This window comes from Tyto alba, unplaced genomic scaffold, assembly GCF_018691265.1.
Source record: "Tyto alba isolate M040663 unplaced genomic scaffold, T.alba_DEE_v4.0 Super-Scaffold_27, whole genome shotgun sequence".
NCBI lineage: Eukaryota > Metazoa > Chordata > Aves > Strigiformes > Tytonidae > Tyto > Tyto alba.
Window position 1 is genome coordinate 1,290,929 of NW_024881301.1, and position 21,160 is coordinate 1,312,088.

General features: G+C 36.4%; 1 protein-coding gene across 2 annotated transcripts in view; it reads right to left on the reverse strand.

Annotated features, from left to right (window-relative positions):
- SNTG1 (syntrophin gamma 1) overlaps positions 1–21,160 on the reverse strand; it is a 347,402-nt gene that overhangs the window by 161,386 nt on the left and 164,856 nt on the right. For both annotated transcript variants that reach the window (XM_033001088.2, XM_033001087.2), the window contains exon 2: positions 8,860–8,914. In XM_033001088.2, the coding sequence (XP_032856979.2) occupies positions 8,860–8,886 (27 nt within the window). In that variant the 5' untranslated portion in view covers positions 8,887–8,914. The remainder of the gene's footprint in view (positions 1–8,859; positions 8,915–21,160) is intronic.

Below are 21,160 nucleotides of genomic sequence, written 5' to 3' on the forward strand. Positions count from 1 at the left end.
GGAATAAATTCTGCCACTGATACACTGATTACAGTAAATCTGCCTTACTTGACTGCACATTTCTGATTCAGTCAATAACCCAATAAAACCTCCAGAGTATTTCTGGAAAAGATGAGGGGCTTCTTTGTGGGAATTAGAGCCACATAACCGTAGCAGACACAATTAGCCATTAGAATAAAATAAAAATTCAAGTCTGTTTCTAAATGCACGTGGGCTGAACTTATTCAGTCTGAACAAGGAAACCAAGCTTGGGAATAGCAAAATATTTTGGCCCTTGGAAAGATTGATCATACACACTCAGGGATTTTATTTACATCCAACACTCTAAAATGTAATGAACCACTTCACTGTTGTTGAGCTTTATGAAAGCTGGTTTATGATACAGTTCAAAATTAAATCTTCAATTATACTACCTCCTTCCCTCTACTACCTGAGAGCAGCATTAACAACCATATAAAGGAGAAGAATGTAGTTCAGTTTTATTAAACAAGCTTAATAGAAGTCCTTGAGAACAAAGACTGGGATTTAATTATTTCATTATGTTTCTATTTTTTTTTTTCTGCTGAAACTTCTTTTCTCTTCTCTCCCCTGCTCCTTCAAAGCATCCAGTAAACTGAATCAATTAAAGATATGAGCTCCTGCATCCTTATCCAGAGCTGGAACTTAGGGAAGACATTCTGTATATATGCTTTCATGTAAATTACTATGCACATCAACATTTTTCATCCATGTGGCCCCAGAAAATTATTCTGGCTGGAGGGACATCATCTGTTTAGCCTATACCCCTGCCATCTTTTATATGTGAAGAGCTTAGATGGTGTTCATGTGTGTGTGTGGATGAGGTGTGGGGGTGCAGGGTTGTGGCTGATGTTAGCTTTTGTTCCCATTACTAACTTTAAGAGATTCCACGAGAGAGTGTGCTAAAATTTTCCCTTCGGTCCTTCTACTTTTCGCTGGAAGAGGGCTCTGCCCTACCCCTGACTTACAGCAATAAAACGGCATAGAGCACATCAGCCGAGCTACTGCAACTGTCAGTGTGAGGTCATGCAAGGCCTCTTGTGCTCAGATGTTTGATAAACTGAATCACCTTACAGCATACACGGATAGAGAAGCACAGTTCAGCTGATAACAGTTCGTTAACCTCAATTGTACGTTTGAGCCAACATCGCCAGGACCATAGCCCCGCTTACATTTACACCATCCTACTTTCTTCTTCCTATTTGTAGAGTTTGGCACCTGCTGTGAAGAGGGCAGGAAAACTGAGTGTTTGAAGTCGCACATGTTTATGAAGTGGATGAGGTAGGGTAAGGACAGGATATGGAAGCCATACGCAGCAGTGAAAGCATGTGTCTCCACATGGGAGGGGATTCAGCGACTTCAAGCACAGTCAGTGCTGAGGGTGGGTAGCGGTACCTGAGCGACAGACCCAGAGAATGTCGCACCTGAACAGTACCGCCTCTGCCGTCTCATTCTACACCCTTTTAAGCTGAGTTAGACAAGAACACTAACGCGGCGAGAGCTGATGGCAGGAGTTTAGAAACTGCTTACTGTTCCTGAACTAACGTAACTACGAGCGGGGCTGAAAACTGATCCCTCAGCTTTACAGACAGCAGCCTGTGTTGAACTTTCTGCTTCATACCGCTATCAGAGAACAGGATAGGTTGGAAGAGCCCTAAAGGAAGACTGCTTCTACAAAGAATATGGTCGCATTCCGACCATTATTAGCAACAAGGCAGTCAAAAAAGGCCTTTTAAAAATCTTTTTCCATTATACCGTGATTTACTGCACATTGTCCATATTGGCTGTGTATAAGATCTGGCGCTACAATCTCTCCTAAAAGGGATTTAGAAATGCTTGCATACCACGAACAGCTTGGTGCAATATATACAGCCTTCACAAATATTTAAGAATTAATTTCACATGAAATACACGTGAAAACTACACTTTATACATTTATGCTAGCAATAGAGTCTCTACCAAACTTATACCAAAATTAATAGTGTATGAGGAACACTTTTAAAGTTACCTATTGATTTAAAAGTCAATTTCCTTCAGGACTTACAACATAAATGTTTTTTAATTTATCTGGCGTTAATAAGGCCACTGGTAGGTTTTCTGTTGAAGAAGTTCTCTGTTTACATTTTTCCCTATTTGTTGCTTTCCTTGTCATTTACCATAAAAAAAAAAAAAAAATAATCTAAAACATTTTCTGTGTTTTGTTCTGGAGGAGACATTCAGTATGTCAGTCAGTTTTAAATACTCTCCTTTAGTTTTCAAGACATGATTATAGCATTTTGTTTATCCTATTTTATCTATTTCTTTTGCCTTATATTAATAAAACATTTTGATTAGCTTTGCTTCTTCTAGTTTCACATCAGTAGGAAGACTTCAATAGATAACCCACAATAGTTTGTTCCATGCAAAAGGAAGAGAAAAAAAATCTCTCATCACATTTTCTATCCAAGACAGTCTGGATTTTCAGTTTCTGCTGTGGCTGGTATGTCCTAAAATAAATTAAACCTCTGCAATTTAGTTTTAAACCCTGAACTGTATTTCTATCATCATTTGATACCAGTAAGGAGAATGGGTGTAGAAATTGCCTTAAATATGTACGTAGTTCACTTCAGATGAGTATCTACACTTTTGGATGCTTATTTGAACTGTGTCTGACCTCTGACTATTTGGAGATATGCCTGTCACTGCTTTATAATCACGAGTATAATAATAAAAAGGGAAATTGAGTCAGAGATACAAGGCGGTAATGGCAATGGATACAAGAGGTAGGAACATGTGTCAGAACCACACAAAGGATGTTTTTCAAATGGTCCAGCTACTCATTTTGTGAAGGTGTTGCTAGCATAAGTGAAAAGCACTTATATTGTCAAAAATTGGAATGCAGCCCAGATACACAGGAATGTGTTCAGCTTGTCATTCAGAGCCTCTTCTATCAGATACCAACATTTTCCAATCCAAAGAATAGCAAGTCCATTCCTGCACATGAGTTTTACACTCCAAGCTGAAAGAACAGGAAAATGTTGAATTTGGACATAAATCTTCTTTTTCTTTGATTTGCTAGGAGTTTTCCAGGTAAGTATTTGGCTATGGCATACTTCATAAATGATTTTCTCAAAAGAATAAAGTTTTACAGAGACTTTCTTATTTGTTTCATATAGCCTGATCAATATGTAAATTAGACATTTGGAAAATACATATATATTTATATAAAAAAATATGGTTGAGCTTCTTACTGAACTAAGCTACTTTTTTAGAGCAAAAACTTCCATTTTCTGAAACTATAAGGGAACAAGTTTTGATGCCTGAATTGCCAATGAGCTTGCTGGGACTAGATTATATCACCACAGTTGAGGCCGAGACATAAAATAACATAACATTGAAGGCTACTGTGAGATCATGCATGTTTCTTCAAATTTAATTCACCTATTACACGACATTCTCACAGGCACTGTAAATTGCCAGTCATTTTCCATCTTGTGATTTTGAGATTAAATTACAAGTTGAAGCTATATTTAAGGAAAAAAAAAAAAAACCTCAAGGCCAAGGTATTAGAAATTCGAGCACTGCCATTTGAAAACATTTATAAACAAAGAAGTTCATCAGCTGAGGCTGAAATGTGTAAATCAGAAAATGGCATAAAGGCAACCAGAAACAGTCCATAATAGTACCTAACAAGATTTATGAAAGTCACGAGGAAGTCAAAACACTGCTTAAAAATTAAAACACATTCTGTGGCAGGCGAAAAAAACCCAATGAAATGGACGTTGAAATAGAGGTCACTAGACCTGTGAACAACAGAATGTATCAATTTATAGAATTTGTGAAGCCTACGAGAATATTCATTGGATTCATAAAGCAAAGGACAGTTTGCCATGTCAAACTAATCCTTCAAAGAAACAATGGACAATACCGTAAAAATAGACGAATAGGTTATAAGAAAGTTTGAAGTTACATTATGAAAAAAAAGCCAAGCTAATAGAAATAAAGGATGAGATTTCAAAAGTTAGAAGGTTAAAAAAGTTAGGAAGCTGATCATGCAGCTTGTTCATAAAGTACATGGAAAATATCAACTTTAAAATAGAAAAAAGTATCTAAGAGGAAAATGTTCTAATGCATTATAATCATCCCAAGTCTTCAACTTCATCAGTGTGTTTTCACTACAGAGTACTTTCACTACAGTGTACTTTCACTACAGAGGACAGTATTAGGTCAGAGACTGAGTTTATCTTCCAAGAGATCGTTTTCAGAACACAGAATAAGGTCAAGTGAGTACAGGAGAGCTTTTAAAGAACCCAGAGACTCTAAGATTTATGCTCTTGTAAAGTTCAGAAAGCTCAGGATAAAGGCTAAAAGAGGAGCTGGATAGTCTTATGGTTTATAAACTGTTGAATAAGTACAAGAAGCAGCACAATGGATACACTTGCTCATCAGTGAGAGACAAGAGCATGGACTCTAAAATAATTAAATATGAAACAATAGAAAATTTCCAGCAATAGCAAGTGGAGAAGCCACAAGAAAAAATTAACTATCTTTCCCATCATCAGATACCAAGTAATTTCCCCTAGAAAATATGTGTGTATGTGTGTAAGACCTCATCATTTTGCATCGCCATTTGAATTGTCTAGCACAGAAGGTATTTTCTTATATAATAAAACTACTTTAGGATGCCTTGAAAGGCAGCACAGCCTACAGATTAGATGATAAGGGAAGAAAAATAATCATTAGGATCACAGGAATCATTTTGAGATTGACACCAAACTGTACCCGTCTACATAAAACGGTTTAAATTCTCAATATAATCAATGCTTACTATAGGCAATAAAGCATAGAGAGCAATTCAGTTGATCAGCAGGTTTTGGGAGAACTGAATTTCTCACTGGACTCCACTGATTTACTACTGGGATCTGCAGTAGGAACTTAGGCATGTGCAGGTACCTACAAGCACACAAGACCATTTCAGTGTCCAAATCTCAAACCAAATCCCACTAGTAGATGCTAGAAAAAATAAGGGATGAATGAAAACATCAGTATTATGAAAGAACTAAGGTTCCCTCAGAGACAGACAATGCACTAGAACAGCAGTTATTTAGAAAAAAAAGACTAATTTAAGGAAAAAAAAAAAAATAATATGTCATGGACACTGTGAAAAATGTGCTTTAGCCTCCGTGCATTTTGGTGGAATATTTGAATTTCATGCTAACTGAAACTCAGTTTAAACCATATACTGTCATCAGGAAAGATGGGGATGGAAGTACCAATGAGAGTCCAAGCCCCACTGATCGTTTTGGGAGAGCAACCTCAGTTCTTCTCCAGTTCTGGTGGTTACAGCACTGGAAGATGGGGAAAGAAGGGTGATAAGATATTCAGAAGAAAGGAAACAAAGAGAGGAAGACGAGCAAGATCAGAAAGCCAAGAGGCCTCATGACAGCTTTTACTGCCTTAATCAAAACTGCTTTTTAACTATTTTGGCACAGAAGACAGAGACTATTTTTCACAGATACATAGTATGATTGAGAATTTGATACAGTAGGGGATGGAGGAAAAAGAAGGCTGAAAGCTGTAAATGTACCAACTAGATAACCAATTAAATGAAAGTACATGGAGAAAAGTCTATGGCTACTTTATGTTTCACGTCAATAGTTGAAATAAATAAAATAATAGCAAAACCTCTGTGGCTTGGAGTGACTAAACTATTGCTAAAGATGTGCCAATGAAATAGAACCACAAGTTAATTAAGGAGATATTGCCACAATGGTATCTTCTTTAGTCACTATTATCACTTTCATAAGAAGCTCAAGTTTTAGATGAACTTTTGGTGACAAGTCTGGCAAATTTTAAGGTATTAAGAAAACTGTATTAAAAGCAATTCCTGATAGGTATATATTGGGAATTTAAATACCTGACAGAATGGATGATTACACCTCATACTGAACTAAAGGGAACAACCATATTCAGTAAGTACTTAATAACTGGATGGTGCAATTCAAAGGACAGTGTCCACATCACTGGAGAAACAAAAATGAACCCCTTTGAAAGCCATGAAATATATTAAAAACCACAACTATTTGATTATGTGATAAAATCTTGTCTGCAAACACACAAAGGAGTACAGACAGAGTATGGCAGGTGGGGGAAGTCCAAATAACACCCTGCCCAGTTTCAGCAAAGGGGACAGGAGCCTATTGAAGGCCTCATCCCCAGTGTCCAGGTGTGAAACCCATTCTGATAAGAAAATGGCAGAGTGCCTTTTGGACTGAGTAGGGGTCACTGCCTGGCAGCATGGAACACATTATGGGATGTAGTTTTGGATTGGGCAGGACTTATTACGAGATGGTTAGGGGAAGAACCAAAAACGGGGAAAAGGATTCAGTGATTTGGAGAGGAACAACTAAGGAAAAATAGAGGGCTAATGGGATTAAAAGGGTTTGGTCGCATGTAAATAGTTTTCTGGTAAGTGTGCTTGTCCAGCTGCTGGAGGCATCCACTGTACATATATTCTCATACATATATTCTCATGAGTGGATCTCCACCCTGCTCAGCTAGAGAGGGGGTCAGGATGAGGCTGTTGGTGTTGTCTGTGTCTGTGCGAGTGCTCTGTATGTCAGCATGTGATTTGCGTGGTTGGTCATGTACATAAGTGTATACATATATATGGGTACATGTAGTGTATATGGGTGCTCTGCGTGCATATGTTTACTGGGCGTACATCTTCACCTTAACTACTGGTTGGACCTGGGGGCACAGAGCTGCAGCGGCCTCCCCTCTCTTGGGCTTTCAGACCCAGCTCAATATATCTTCCCACAAACAAAAAACAAAGTAGACGATGCCTTACAGTGATAGTGCTAAGTTTTTAGTTAAAAATTACACTACCTGTAAGTGTAAGGCTGCTGATGATTTATTTAGACATAGGCATTTGATAAAAGTAGGTTGAAAATCTGTATTTTATTAACTTTGATGGGCTTGGGAAGAAAGATACAGATCATAGTTTTCAGAATTTCTTGGAAGTAAAAGCACTGATTTTGCAGCATAAAGCTCATTTTACACAAAGCAGATAAACTGGAGTTGAGCCCACTTCATTTATTTGTATTAATCTAAAAGTTAAAGGAGCTTCTTTAGGGTCTTCATATTATGGAGCATTTTTAGGATGGGTGGAGACATCCTCTCCTTACCTTGTCTATCATGGAAGCTCCAACAAAGCTGATTTTTAAAGAGCTAAATTTGAAATCGGTGCCACATTAGAAGCTAGATAGAGAATGGAAAAGATCTGTCAATGTAGTTGCACTGTAAAGGCTAAGATAGGACTCATATGCCAGGTCATCTTTCTATGGTTACTCTTGTTGTTACTGCTGCTGGGCACAGACTGAAGTTAATTGCCACTAAATAATTTATACTAGTGTACAGTTTAAATAATAATGTAAAAATCCTATGGAAATAATATGTGTCTGCCTCTTTTTCTCAATAAGTGCATTCAAAAATAAATATTAAAAAAACCCAACCAAACAAAAAACCCCAAACCAAAATGCTCTTAATTACATGCTTGAACTTCTGGTCAGTCCTGAAGTGGTCAGGCAGTTGGACTAGATGATCGTTGTAGGTCCCTTCAAACTGAAAATATTCTATTGTAAAAACCAAACCTCAAACCTTACAAGAATGCTTTTTTTCCCAGCAAATAATCTGGGATATAGCGTGTTACAGAATTTAGACTGTGCATGGATCTTCGGAGGAATTAAAGTCTATTACATAGCATACTGGAAAACCATCACAGTATTCTTTCCCAAAGGCAAGTTTCATTTTAATATTAGTTTCTGACTCTACTACTCCTTTCGTAATGATGTCATGGTTTAATGTTATTCAGCCTACTTATTTTCTCTCCCCCCCTAATTTATACCAATTGATTCTCAGGTCAAAATTGGTTTTAGCTGCAGTTCGTTCTTGGTTCTAGTGCTGTCCTCATCCCTCGACTTCTATTTTTCATGGGTTTATGGTCACACTTAAAGATATGGCCAGCTTTCTTGTTATCAGTCAAAACTGCCTAAACATTGTTTTCAATTCTCCGTGTACAGGTAAACTCTCATGTTTTTTTAACCATAATAGTGCATTGACATCATTATGTAATTTGGTGTAAAGAGCTCTCACTGTGTCTCAGTTGCTGAAGTTGTGAAACTGCATTAAAACAATATGTTCATTGACATCCACTGAGTAAATAAGATGCCCTTTTTAATGTCTACAAGTACATCTCATTTACTTTCTTCAAGGTAAAGTTAGCATGAACACAGAAAGCAAAGCACTCCCCCCACCTTTAGTGGAGGGGGACTGAAGTACTTCGCACTGACATTCTGAAACTATACCTCTTTTCAGCAAAAATAACTCTTATCTCATAAAATCAAAATGGAATTGCTTTTCATTTTGGTCATCTTCACAGCTTCCCCTCTCTCTACACCCACTTTTTTCTCATACTTCTACATTTCCCCCTTGATTCTGCTGAACAGCGCTAGACAAATTTCTGGATCCATTGATGTTTTTCTTCATGTACAGGCTTTCAGATATAAACACTTTACTAAGAGCAAGGCTCACACAAAACATAGCTACCTGCACCTACATTGTACCCAAAGAGGTAAATTGGAATGGCTAGTGATGAATACACCTGGGCAAATTCTTTCATCTTCTTCTACAAAGTCTGCCTGCCACCATAAAGTGATCAGCTGAATAACTTACATTTGATTATATAATTCCTCTCATTTCAGTCAAAAAAGGGGGAAAAAAAGGATTTTGCATATAAAAAGGATTAAAAGTTCATTGATTTTGATTTTACTATTGTTTGAAAAGAAAAATATCTGATCCTACCTCTTCACAGGCGGTCCTGAAATCCATGTGCTATGACACAGCAAGTGATATTTGTCTAAAATGGAGAGAAAGATTTCATTAGAATGAAAAAGATATTGCAAAACATAAAAGTTATCTATCTCAGCTGAGCAACTGCACTTCTCTTTATTAGGTCCAGTTATAGTCATTGCTTGAAAAGAGAAATGATCAAAGTTGCAACAGGATTAGGAAGTGTAAGGTGTTAGAAGTTGTTCCTGGTTCTTATAAAGTACACATTTCATTGAATATAATCAAAGGAATGCTTATGTTCCCACAACCTCCTCCCTTCCACAGGGCATTCAAACTTACTCTTCTTATTGCAAGTGTAAATTTCTTCTTTTGTGTTTTTTTTTTTTTTTCTTGATATTTTGTTTTGTGGGGTTTTTTTTCTTTATTTTTTTTCCAAAAGTAAGAGTATACTGGAAAGTAGCAGAAATGAAGACAATTAAGTGTTGCTCTTCAGAATACCCTTTCTCTTCTAAAAGGCTTGGTTTTTTACTTTTCTCCCCTAATTAAAAACCATCATTCATCAATACCTTTTGTCTCACATTTTATTAACACGTAATCTCTCCAAGGAAGCCAGTGTCATTTAACAGTGTGCCTACTTTGCAGAAATATTTATGAATTGAAAAAACAAATGCTAGAGAAGTCAGGAATATGTCTGAGTGCTGGCAAAATGTCACACCAAATCCTGTGATTATTACTTTGCCTGGCCTTTACTTAAAGTATATTCACCCCAATGCACACTTATGCATTCATTTATTTATGAGATAAAGCTACTGGAACAGGCTGTTAGCAGAGGGTAATAACAGTGTCCTGCTGCTGATTCTGCAATAGAAATAGTCATGCATCAAAAAATAACATTGCCATGAAACACTTCCTGGGCAAAACAGTCATTTCGTTCAATGGATGGAAAAACAAAACCTATAACAAAATCCTCTCCATTAAGCATTTATTTCTATTCTGTATTAATTATGTTCTTACAATTATTTGTACAAATATAGTACTCAAAGATTCAACACAGAATTTGCCCCATTAGCCTAAGTTTAAAATAATATTAAGAAACCATACCTCACATAGTACAAAAATATAACAATAATAATAACAATAATAACAATAACAACAACAACAACAACAACAACAACAACAACAACAACAACAACAACAACAATAATAATAATAATAATAATAATAATAATAATAATAATAATAATAATAATAATAATAATAATAATAATAACTTAATTAAGTCTCTCAATTTGTTTTGCTGTCCTGGATGCAGTTTTATTAAACCCAAGCGCATGCACACATACAGGGTTAATGTTCTGTATTTACTGAGCTCTGCCTGATTCACAGCCTGTGCTCTAGACTAATTTCTAGCAGAGCTAGCCTAGGTTGGCTAGGTTACAATGCAGGAATTTAAAAGGGACCCATCGTCATTCCTTCCCTATCAGCTTTACAAGTGCACCATAGATGCAATAAAGAACTGTATCTGTAATTCTGCTCTCAAAGTGCTTATAAAAAACAAGGTCACTATTACAATCTTGAAGACTTTTCCCTTGGGTGGAACAGTTATTGTGCAATGAAGTATGTTTCCCTGTAATTTTTATGAACTCTCTTTCCAGGTGCTGAGTAAGCTGAAGTGAGAAAGAGGCTTTACTCACTTTAGCAAAGTATTCTGAGGACTTCTGAAGCTATAAATGTATGTATCTTGAAAACATAAACTTAAGTACTGCACAGTGTTCCCCTTTCTTGGGCTCTGATTATGTCAGGTCAGTAATTCCTACTGCAGTCAAAAGTGTATTCACTTATGTTATGTTCTGCCCTATTAATGAAAGTTATGAGAAGTCTGGGTTTAGACAACTTTGGTTCCAGAGTCAATGAAAATTCCTCTTTGTTTCTTTCTTAGCTACTCTTTGATCTAAATCCTATCTAATCCAGGTCATTTCCACAACTCAGAATTACTCAATTTTCTTCTTTTTGCTTTTATGTATGATGCATTTATTTACTTATTTCAGAAATATTCATATTACCACAAAGGAGAACAGTCAAGAACAACAAGGCTTTGCAGCATTATAGCTGATTGTATATACACCTCATGATCTAAAATAACTTCTAATTCTGCTCAGATAATAGTTCAGCAATCTAAGAAGTATGAAGCTTCACATGAATACCAAATTCTTTACCGAAAAGCCCTTTAAAACCCTTTTTTTTTTTTAACACTTTAACCCCCCCCCCCCCCCCAACATTTTAAACACCACTGCCATTAATTATAGTATGCTTAAAATTATTTCTGAAAGGCAGGAGCCATAGTTGTCTGTCCCATGTCTTGAGGACTGTTATTGCAAACAGAATCATTGACCTTCAGACAGTCTAAATATGGCTATAAATATTGCCATACAATATTGCCAACAAACACCTGTTGGTACTTGGTGAATCTACCTGCTAGTCACCTTGGCGATACTTCCTTTTTTCCCCTACATGCTAAATTACAAATAGGTAAAATAAAATATACAACACTCTCCTGACACCTGTCCCCTATTGAAATAACTTCTCTAGTTCCCATAGAAAGGTTACACATGGTTTCCTCTGAGAAAGCTGCTTAAAGACAATTTTTCATGATCTGTGACAAGAAATTTTACTATTAAAATACTGTTTAAAATGTAAACCTGGAACTACGTAATTGTCAACACAAAATCATATTCATTGCAATGAGTGTACCTGTTTCTCAGGCATTCAACAGCTCAGTTACTAATCTTTGCACTAGAGATTCAACTGCTTCTGTATCTCTCTATTTCCTACCGATTCTCATCTGCAGCTGCACACAGAGAAATTAAGCCCATTATCGATGTTCTTTTTCTATCAGTAGTTTCATAACATTTGATATTTTAGAAACAGTACATAGAAGGTTTGATTACAAAATCCATTACCTCATAAATCAGCCCAGAAACTTCACTGTTTCCAGCATTTACACCCTGAATAAACACTCTAGATTATTAAATTACAGGAATACATATCATGCATCATGCGGAATTTTATGATCTTATGCTGGTAAAATGCCCCAATGATTAATAATTGTCTCTTCCTGTAATACATGAAAAAAGAAAATATAAAAAAGCGAGTCATTTTAAAAATAAAACATTTGTGAAATGACAAACTCTGAAACCCACTGCTGACAGATATCCCTGATCAGCCTCTGGATACCCTCTGCAACCCCTTATCTCCAAATCACAGCCACCATCACCCAAGCACCTTTCCAGCCGTCCTAGGAGCTTCCTTCAGGCTCAGTAGACAACCCACTGGTTACTCTTCAGACTGAGTATCTTATATTTTTTTGTCCCTCCCCATCCGTAGGTTGTTTTAGAACAAACTGTGCTCCAGAAGGTGCCTGTGGATTTGAAGGGAGGAGGCTGCAGAGAACACAGCCACAGTGTCAGGACCGGGTGGGGTGTGCAAGCACAGGGGGAGGCATGAGGGGCATGCTTTACTGAAAGGATGGTCCAACAGCAGTGAGGCTTCCCCTGAAAGGCTTGGGAACCACTGCCATCAAAGATAATTAAACAAGCGAGCTTTGAAAAGTTACTTTCCTTCCTTTTGACCTGATTTCCGATTTGTATTTCCTCCAAAACTGAGTTTCCAAACTTATTTAGCTCATCGCTGCTGATAGATGTAAAGGAAGTAACACAACAGACAGGTTGGGAACAGAATTTGACACCCCCTTGACAGAACAAGCAGTTATTCAGTACGGAAGAAACATTTACCGAGCAGCATTATTACGGCATTTGCGTTCTAAAGGGAAATCAATGGCTAAAACATAACAGTAAAGTTGAAGGCTATGGCAGCCTCCAGAGACAAAGCTTCATTTAGGATAATGCACTGGGCACTTCAGCTATGCTCTGATCTTCTTATAACAAATCAGGTCATATTTCACTGGTATAATAGATGTAATTTCACAAAGTACTTCCATGATTGAATACTACAGTATACTTAATAAAACAAGATAGCAAACAAATTTTCATGTGCATGCAATAGTACTAAGAGTCATCTTGCAAAGTCTTGGGAATACCACAAGCCAAATAAAATACTATTGAAGCAATAGTAGCAAACACTTAATTTTCACAGTTACTGGTGCAAAGTAAGAATGCAATATTGTATGCACAAATAACAAGTTCATGGCAAAATGATGTATTAACAAATGCAATTTAATTTAGCATATGATATCACTGCAGCTTGTTTACTTAGTTGATGGAGATAAGTCACAAGAAATTCTTATTGTCTGTGAACTCTGAATTGCTGAGAATCAGACTAAAACCACATTTCAAATGTACAAATATCAGACCTGCAACTAATCGTGATTGTAGTTCAGTGCTAAACTTTGTGATTGCCTTTTAAAGTCCTTCTCCTACCTCCAGTCTTACAGACATGTTTTGTGCTCTACATTTTGGAGTCGGCTAAAGGAAATTGTATCTGTCATTTTTGTGTGTGTTACAAAATTAAACATACGCATTTGTAACTCTAGAGGGGCTTTTTGTTTGTTTTTTTTTTTCAATAATTAAAAAAAAAAAAAAAAAAAAAAACAAAACAAAACACAAAAAGAAACCCCAAACCATCTTTATTGTAAATAGGGAAAGAAGGCTTAGAAATTACCCTTCCACATAGCATAGTTGGTCCTTTGTGCGTAAAGGGAAAGAAAAATATTTTTGGGAAAAAGGAGGCATTACTATAAATGCAAATTCCATGAAGGCATATTCATTCCATCCTGTTTGCCACACGGTGTTTATTACTGGAAAAGCGGTCAGAGGCATGCAGACAGCACAGTAAATCAAAGGAGGAGTTTAGTAACCACAGATTAATAAAACCCTATTGAGTTACTGTTTTCTGACATACTTGAATTATATTTTGTTTTAAGACTGAGTTACTTACATTCAGTTAATAGATTGATTTTTAATAATTTATTTTAGTAAAATATAGGACTCATCTGGTGAAAAATTACTGAATGATCTGTGAATACACAGTCTCCAGATCCAAACACTGCCTCATACTTCCTTCAGAGTTCAATACATGAAGGGAGATCTGTATATCCCTTGCACAGAATTACAGCTTAATAAATTAAGTTGAAAGATGCTCATAAAGCTGGTGGCACCGAAGCTGCATGTACTTCAATCTACCTTACAGTTCAAGGAATGAGACGAACTTTGAAGTCAGCAAAGCTGTGCACTTCTTTGGCAGTGAGGAAAATAATCACCTGACAGAGCTTTCAGCAAAATGTCCAGCTCTAAGCAAAGCTCATACTTCAAAAGAATTGAAGTTGGCAATTAATATCTAACAAGGTTTTTAATGTTTAATTCATTATACCTTGGTTAAAACAAGTTGGATATTTACTTGCCAGTCATAATTTATTATTTTAGTTGCAAGCATATGTAATCAGAAAACTCAATTAAGGATTCACTGTATAAACATCAATTTTTTCAAGAATCAGTGAGGAACAAGGCAGTATTAACTGAATGAAAGTATCTTGGGCTCCTGTTTTTTTACCTAGTACTGTTTGCACTAACAATTATCTAATGCCCCCTCGATCAAACACCAACAAAATTACTTAACGAGTAACCCAGTCTGTTCTGGCTTGGCAGAAATAAAACCGATGGAAGTGACAAAATAAAAAACTAATGCAACATACAGTCTTTCAGATGAAAAAAGCAGTATTACAGGAGAATCATCTGAAAACGGGGAGGTTAAATACCGGTGGGCTCATGCTGCATGTCTTTATGTGAAATGCTCTATGGCAAACTGGAACAAGAAAGTTTGGCTTTGGCTTAAAGCCTGGAATGTTGCTAGAAAAAAAAAAAAAAAAAATCTGTTCCTGATCTCTAACTTTTCCAATGTTACCTTTTGGTCACTCACTAGAAGTGTCTGAATACAATTATGTACTTAATTCCAAGAGAGGCAGTGCAGATGTCAGAGCCCAAGCAGGGACTAAATATTTCCTTATTCCTAGCTGCTCTGGAGGCTGCATGAATTGTGTCATGATTTAGACCATTTCTCAGTTCTGCCTAAATAACAGTGCCTTGTATCAAAGACAAACAGAAGTTCTCCTCTGACTATCTGGCACTGCAGTCTGTTTTTTTTCTCCATTATCTCTCAACACAGAAATTCCTTATAAAACAGATACTGGGATTCCTCTGCCAAGGCAATTGTTCTCCAGTAAAATATAAATATCATGCTTCTAGCGTTATGCCTAATGTTAACAGTTTGGAGTGTGACTTTCCACATTATATTGCATCTTTTGATTTCATTTAAGTAAAAAAAAGATTTCATTTAAGAAAAAAAGCATTGTACCATTAAAAAAAATATATATATAATTTATTCTGTTGTGCTTTGACTTTCAGTAAGTGGAAATAGTATAACAACACATATTTCTTTGAGATTTTCAGATCCTGTATGAATAACTGATATATATATATATATATATATATATATATATATTTACGCCTGTACATATGCATAGGTGTCAGATCCAAAGTTAATTACAGAAGGTCCTAATGGAAAAATAATGGATTCCCCCCAAATAATACATTGTAAAGTCCTGCTTAAAAAAAAAAAAATCAAAATAATAATGCACAATAAATAATTAAAATTAAAACCAGATTAAATGAAGGGACATGATACCATCCTTAGTACAGAAGATGTTCACTCAATCAAATGAACGTGAACATGTTTTACTTCCAGAGTGCAAGTGTACAAAGTAGCACATATTTCCATCTTTTTCTGGATTTGTAGCAGAAGCTCTTACCAGGTTCAGACAAAATTGGATACCTTGCTGGGATGGGGTGTCAAATGCAAACGTGAAGTCCACTAGACTTTAGTAGTCCTTTCCACCTAGATGGTAACAAACACTACAGCAATCCAATGAAAAAAACTGGCATCATGTAACTTTTGGTGTTTGCTTTCATATTCCTATTTGCGTTGGAGCTTGCTTTCTACTTAGTAATTACCGCCATCACTGGTTTTGCAGCTGCTAGCCAGTTTTCTCACTGATAACTTGAAAATGGAATTGGGCTATCAGGATGAAAAAGGTTTGGGGAATATGCCTGGAAGCTACCTAGGAGGACGGGCAGAGAGGCAGCTTGAGAAGCTGTGAGATAACACTGAGTCAGTGCAAGTTGGCAGAACAGAAGAAACCAGGTATGCTGCTTTTCGTTAAATCAACACTGCTGAAACACAGAACTTAAATCACTAAACTCTGGTATCTCAATCACCTAGATGAAACGCTAAAGAACAAATTGGAGATTATAGCAGCAGGACCACAGATTTCTTATTCAAAGTGGGATCGTATTGCACCTTAGACAAACTGTGTTGTTTACTGTGTCAGCTCACTGATCCTTGAAAGTCACCGATTTTTCAGAGGCTTTTTTTCTTCTTCCTCATCTAAAGTATGAATTTACAGATTTTTGATAAATAGCCAAGCTGAACACAAAAAACCTCAAGAAAAAAATTTGAAAAGTTGATTGATTTAAATTCATGTGATTAAGCAATCATTTGTCAGCTTTATACTGAAGTCTGACCTGCAACCCAGCTTCTACTACCAGGTCCTGTAATCAACTGTGACCTTCCCATCTAAGAAGAATTCCCATAGCTATGACAACAAGCACGCACACACTTCCAGTGGTCACCATTAAAACCTATGAATTTGTTTGTCTGGGACAGCATAGCTATGGCATAGAGAAATCCCAAGGTTTATTGCAGTTTCTTCAACATTGTTGCCTTAACTGCCAAGTCACTTATAAAGACTACCACTAAACATCAATTTTCCTCAGGTTAAGGACAAAAAAAGAAGTAACCTATTTCAAATAGTTGCCAGTGAAGGAAGGTGGAATAATACTGCACATGAATTAGGAAATTCTAGCCATCAGAGATATTGTGGTCATAGTTTGCATAGTCTTCACCACATTTTTCTTTTTTCAGAGCAGATACTTCTCTATTGAAGAATAAAGTGCATATAGAAAACAAAACACCAATAACTTCGCTCAGAGTTAATCAACATAATTAGATCTTCCACTTGAGTTTTTATATGATTTCAGCAAAAGCCTCTTTAACTCCTCTGGAATTCAGAAAGCAGGAATTTGTAGCAGTACTGTGGTAATATCATCAAGTCAAGTTTATTTATTGTCAAATTGTTCCTGCAGTAGTACATTGTCAAAATGTATAAAAAGAGAACTTGAGATATGCAAAATATGGCACATAGGAAAACACAGCACTTAAAGTACTGTAAAATTAAAATAAACAAAGTTAAGTAGCCAGAGAGAAACACTTAAAGCTAATCAGAAAATATCCCACTGAGAGCAGCATCCCTCATTGAAAATCTTTCTGTACAGGACTAGACTGGACTGGGATAGTGAAATGGTGCCACCCCTATTTAATCAGTCACCTCATGGAATTACTCATTTTCTACCTAATTGACAACTCAGTTTTGATTTTACTTAATGTGTTCTTGAGTTCATTGAGAGCAAGGATGCCAAAAAGTGAAAGTTGTAAGAAATTTTTCTAAAGTCTTGGACACACTCATGATTCTATCTATTTATAATATTGGGGGGGATGAATATCAGTAACTCCTTCTATGATCGTCTATTCACATTCTAACCTTTGATTCACTTTCAACTTTGACAAATTTGAATTGTTTGGACTGAACCTCTTTATTTCAAGCTTCCTAGTATGTATGCGTTTTTTCAATAATTTAGCCAAAAAAAGATTACTTGTTTCTGAAAACAATGATAAAGACTAATACATTGGTTTGTACAGAAAAAATAAAAATTCATTGGTCTTGCTCTGAAAAGCCTTACAACTCCTGTGTCTGGAACAGATCCTGGAAATCTGACAGAAGAAACTGTATTTTGGAAAAGAAGAATCCTAGCCAAAACTGGTAACAGTGGTTAGGGAAAGGAGAAATGATGAATTGGGACAAGATGGTCAGGGATATGATGCCTGGAATATGAACTAAGGTAAAATGGTATAGGTAATATTTCAATGTCCCTAAAGAAAGGAGACATTAAATATAGGTGAGAAAAGATGATGAAATTTTGAGCTGTACAGTCAAGCAGACTGGAGGACTGGGAAGTCATGTGGAAACAGTGTCACCAAGAATAGAATGAGAATGTGGAAGGGAATATGAAACTTGGTGGATCAGCAGAAAGGAGTGAGTGTAGGCCAAACTGATGAAGCTTTTGGGCCACAGGTAAGTTGAAGGATGGGGAAAGAGGCAACCTTCAGTAGAGTGAAAATGGAAGGTTTGTAACCATCACAGAGCACTTGCCTCCAGGGAAATGGTGCCTAAAAGTCAGATAAAAATTCCACAGTGATAGTAGCGTTACACCAGTTTTACTGTACAGAATACTAAAAATAAGCAATGTCAGCAAATTTATTGTATATATTATTAAGCTGTTAGTATGGACCTTCATATGGATTTAGTCCATGCCAACTAGTACTCTCCAAAACAACAGGCTACGTGATTCAGGAGTTAGTAAACAGTTTGTTCTCAACAGGCAATTTTCTTACAGCCACCCTACTTTGGAAGATAAAACAGTTGAATACCATGGATGTAGGCTGTCTTATGCAACTACTCTCAATGCCAGAAGCCAGTTTCATTGATAATGATAAACATAAATCAGAAGCTTAATCTTTTTGAAACTCACAAAAAGTGGCAGAACATTACAGCTGCTGATACACTAGCTCAGATGACTGGTCTAAAGCTTACAAGCCTACCCATGAGAGTACCAGAAGATACCTCATTATGGGTTACTTTTTACATTAACTTTTTTTTTTGAAGTGGGTTCCAGTGGAAAATTTAGGTTGTAATTGTCTAACTGAAACTGAGTTATAGTGTATACATGAAAATATGATGACTTAAGTTTGCATAGCTATGCTTAATTCAAGTATTTTCTAACTTTGAACTTACCTGAAAGATTTTAAACACAGGTCTTGAAATCAAATGGGTCTCAAGTTTAAAAACTTCCCTTGATGTCTCCAAAACTCACAGTATAGTAAGTGTACATCTATATTGGTATACTAAACAATACCAAATGACTTCTACACTTCAGACACAGTCACTGAAGCAAAGCAGGAGTTTTGCTTTTTTTTTTACTTTCCAAGAGTCCCAGTCAAGAGAGTAGGGGATAGGACAGAGTTCAGGCCACAATTTCTTTATTCACTTTAAAATCTATTCCAGGGAATAGAAAGGTTATAGTTTAAAGACCTCCCCCTGTGGGGATATGGAACTAGAGGGAGGTATAAGGTTCTTTTCCAGCATACTTCTGTGCCAAGGTAATGGAAGTAAGAAAGAAAATTCTCCCAGCTATCCACAAAGTATGTGTGCGTGTGTTAATGAACGTAACAGTGCCAGACTGAGAAGACCAAAGGAGAAGCATAAAAAGGGGAGAGAAAAACATGAAAGAAGAAGAAAGACAATGTTGATAAAAAGGGGGGCAATGAAAGAAAAAGATGTGAAGGAGGGGGAGATGGAAACATGTTTTTTTAAAAAATAATTTGCATTTCTCCATTACATATTATTTTTCAAAACTGTTCTCATATAAAAGTCTGCTTGAGCAAATTCATATGTTCTAAGATAAATTTTGTCAGTTTTTCATCAACAGTATTCCATATTCTGACTGGTAAGTTAAAGGGAAAGTATTTGGGGTATATAAAAGAACCTTTTTTCCTTTTTTTTTTTTTTTTTTCCCCACCCTCTCCCCTCAGCAGACCTGGGAAACAAAAGATTAAACCTGGAGAAAGAGAAGTAATGTAAATCTTAGGGAAAAGCTAACAGTAAGAAGTAACGTTGAGAAGAGAGGGTCACAGATGCATTGAGAGATACTTTCCTTACATCTTCAGTCACAAGGTTATGGTAACTGTGCTGTATTTTAGAATCTTTTCACAAGATTACCAGAACAATCAAAGTAATCATTGCTTGTGACATGACTACTGAAAACAAATTACTTAAGTGCAGTTCAGGTACCACCTGAATTGCAACTGCTTAAAATCATTCTTTATCATTTTTTAAATATTAAGTGAGAGATATGCAAAGAGAACAAGCTCTGTACAGAAGTCCAGTGACATACTGAATTAAAGCAAATTAAGTCAATGTTAGCACAACACACTGATGCAGGAAATGAATATGAGTGTTGTGGGGATGTATGGCATGTTTGAGGATCTGAGATTTGGCAAACCTGTCACAAAGGAATAAAATTAAGATCATGCAGCAGAACCAAATACATGACTATTTTTAGAAACTGTTGACATCCACATAGCCCCGGGAAAAGACTGGCCTCTTACTTTCAGTGTAAGTGACAGCAGTGCCATCAGTGTAAGCTACAAGGACATACTGAGAGTAAACGGCAGAAAAGTTAAATCTGAGACATATACAGGACAATGTGAAATGATGGCTTCACAGAAGTTCTGTAAACTTAACGTCAAGGACTCTGCTGCTCAGAGTCCCCAGAATACGAGTTTTTTTGCCAGGAAATAATAATGCCAAAGTGCAAGTTCGTCTAGAAAATCCTGGTATCAAGCAGCTTTATCTGAGCTTGAAACTGTGTAAGATAAAAAGCCAGATAAATACTGGCATTGAGTGGGAATCCTTTCTCATGGTTGTAGCTTCAGAAGTGGTGTTCTAGACTTGCTGTGTCTGTGATACTTGATCACATTTTTTAAAAATTCTTTATAAAGCATAACTGACTGAGCCTGAGTTAAAAAGTTGTGAAAAATAGAATGCTAAAGAAGATATTAGAGAGTGTTTCACTCCTTGGGAAATGCTTCTCCTTTGAAATTTGAGATTTCTTTTGTGAGCTGCTGCTATTACCTCTCCTAGCAACAGCACAGCTTCCAGGTTCTTACATTCCTTCATGGCTTTAATAGCCATCAGCTTCCATTTAAAAAAAAAAAAATGGTTCATTCAGTGAGAAATATTTACGTTTCTTGCTGTTTAAACCAGTCCAAAGCTTATGTTCCTTTTTTCTGAGTATTGCATTCCTTCTGTAAAAATAGCAGCAGTTTTCAGGCAGCAGCTTTATCATTAACAGTCAACCTATAAAACACTGTGAGAATCCAGAAGTATTGCTATGAGAATTTGTAACATACCACTTGAACATGCACATGATCTGGGAGATAGTAAGGATTGACAACGAGTAAGTATCTACCAAGCTTTTCATTCATAGTTCTTTTGGATTCTTATAAACAGGAGGTAGAAGAAACAGAAGAAGAAGGACACATCTGTTAAAAACACAGGGGAAAAAAA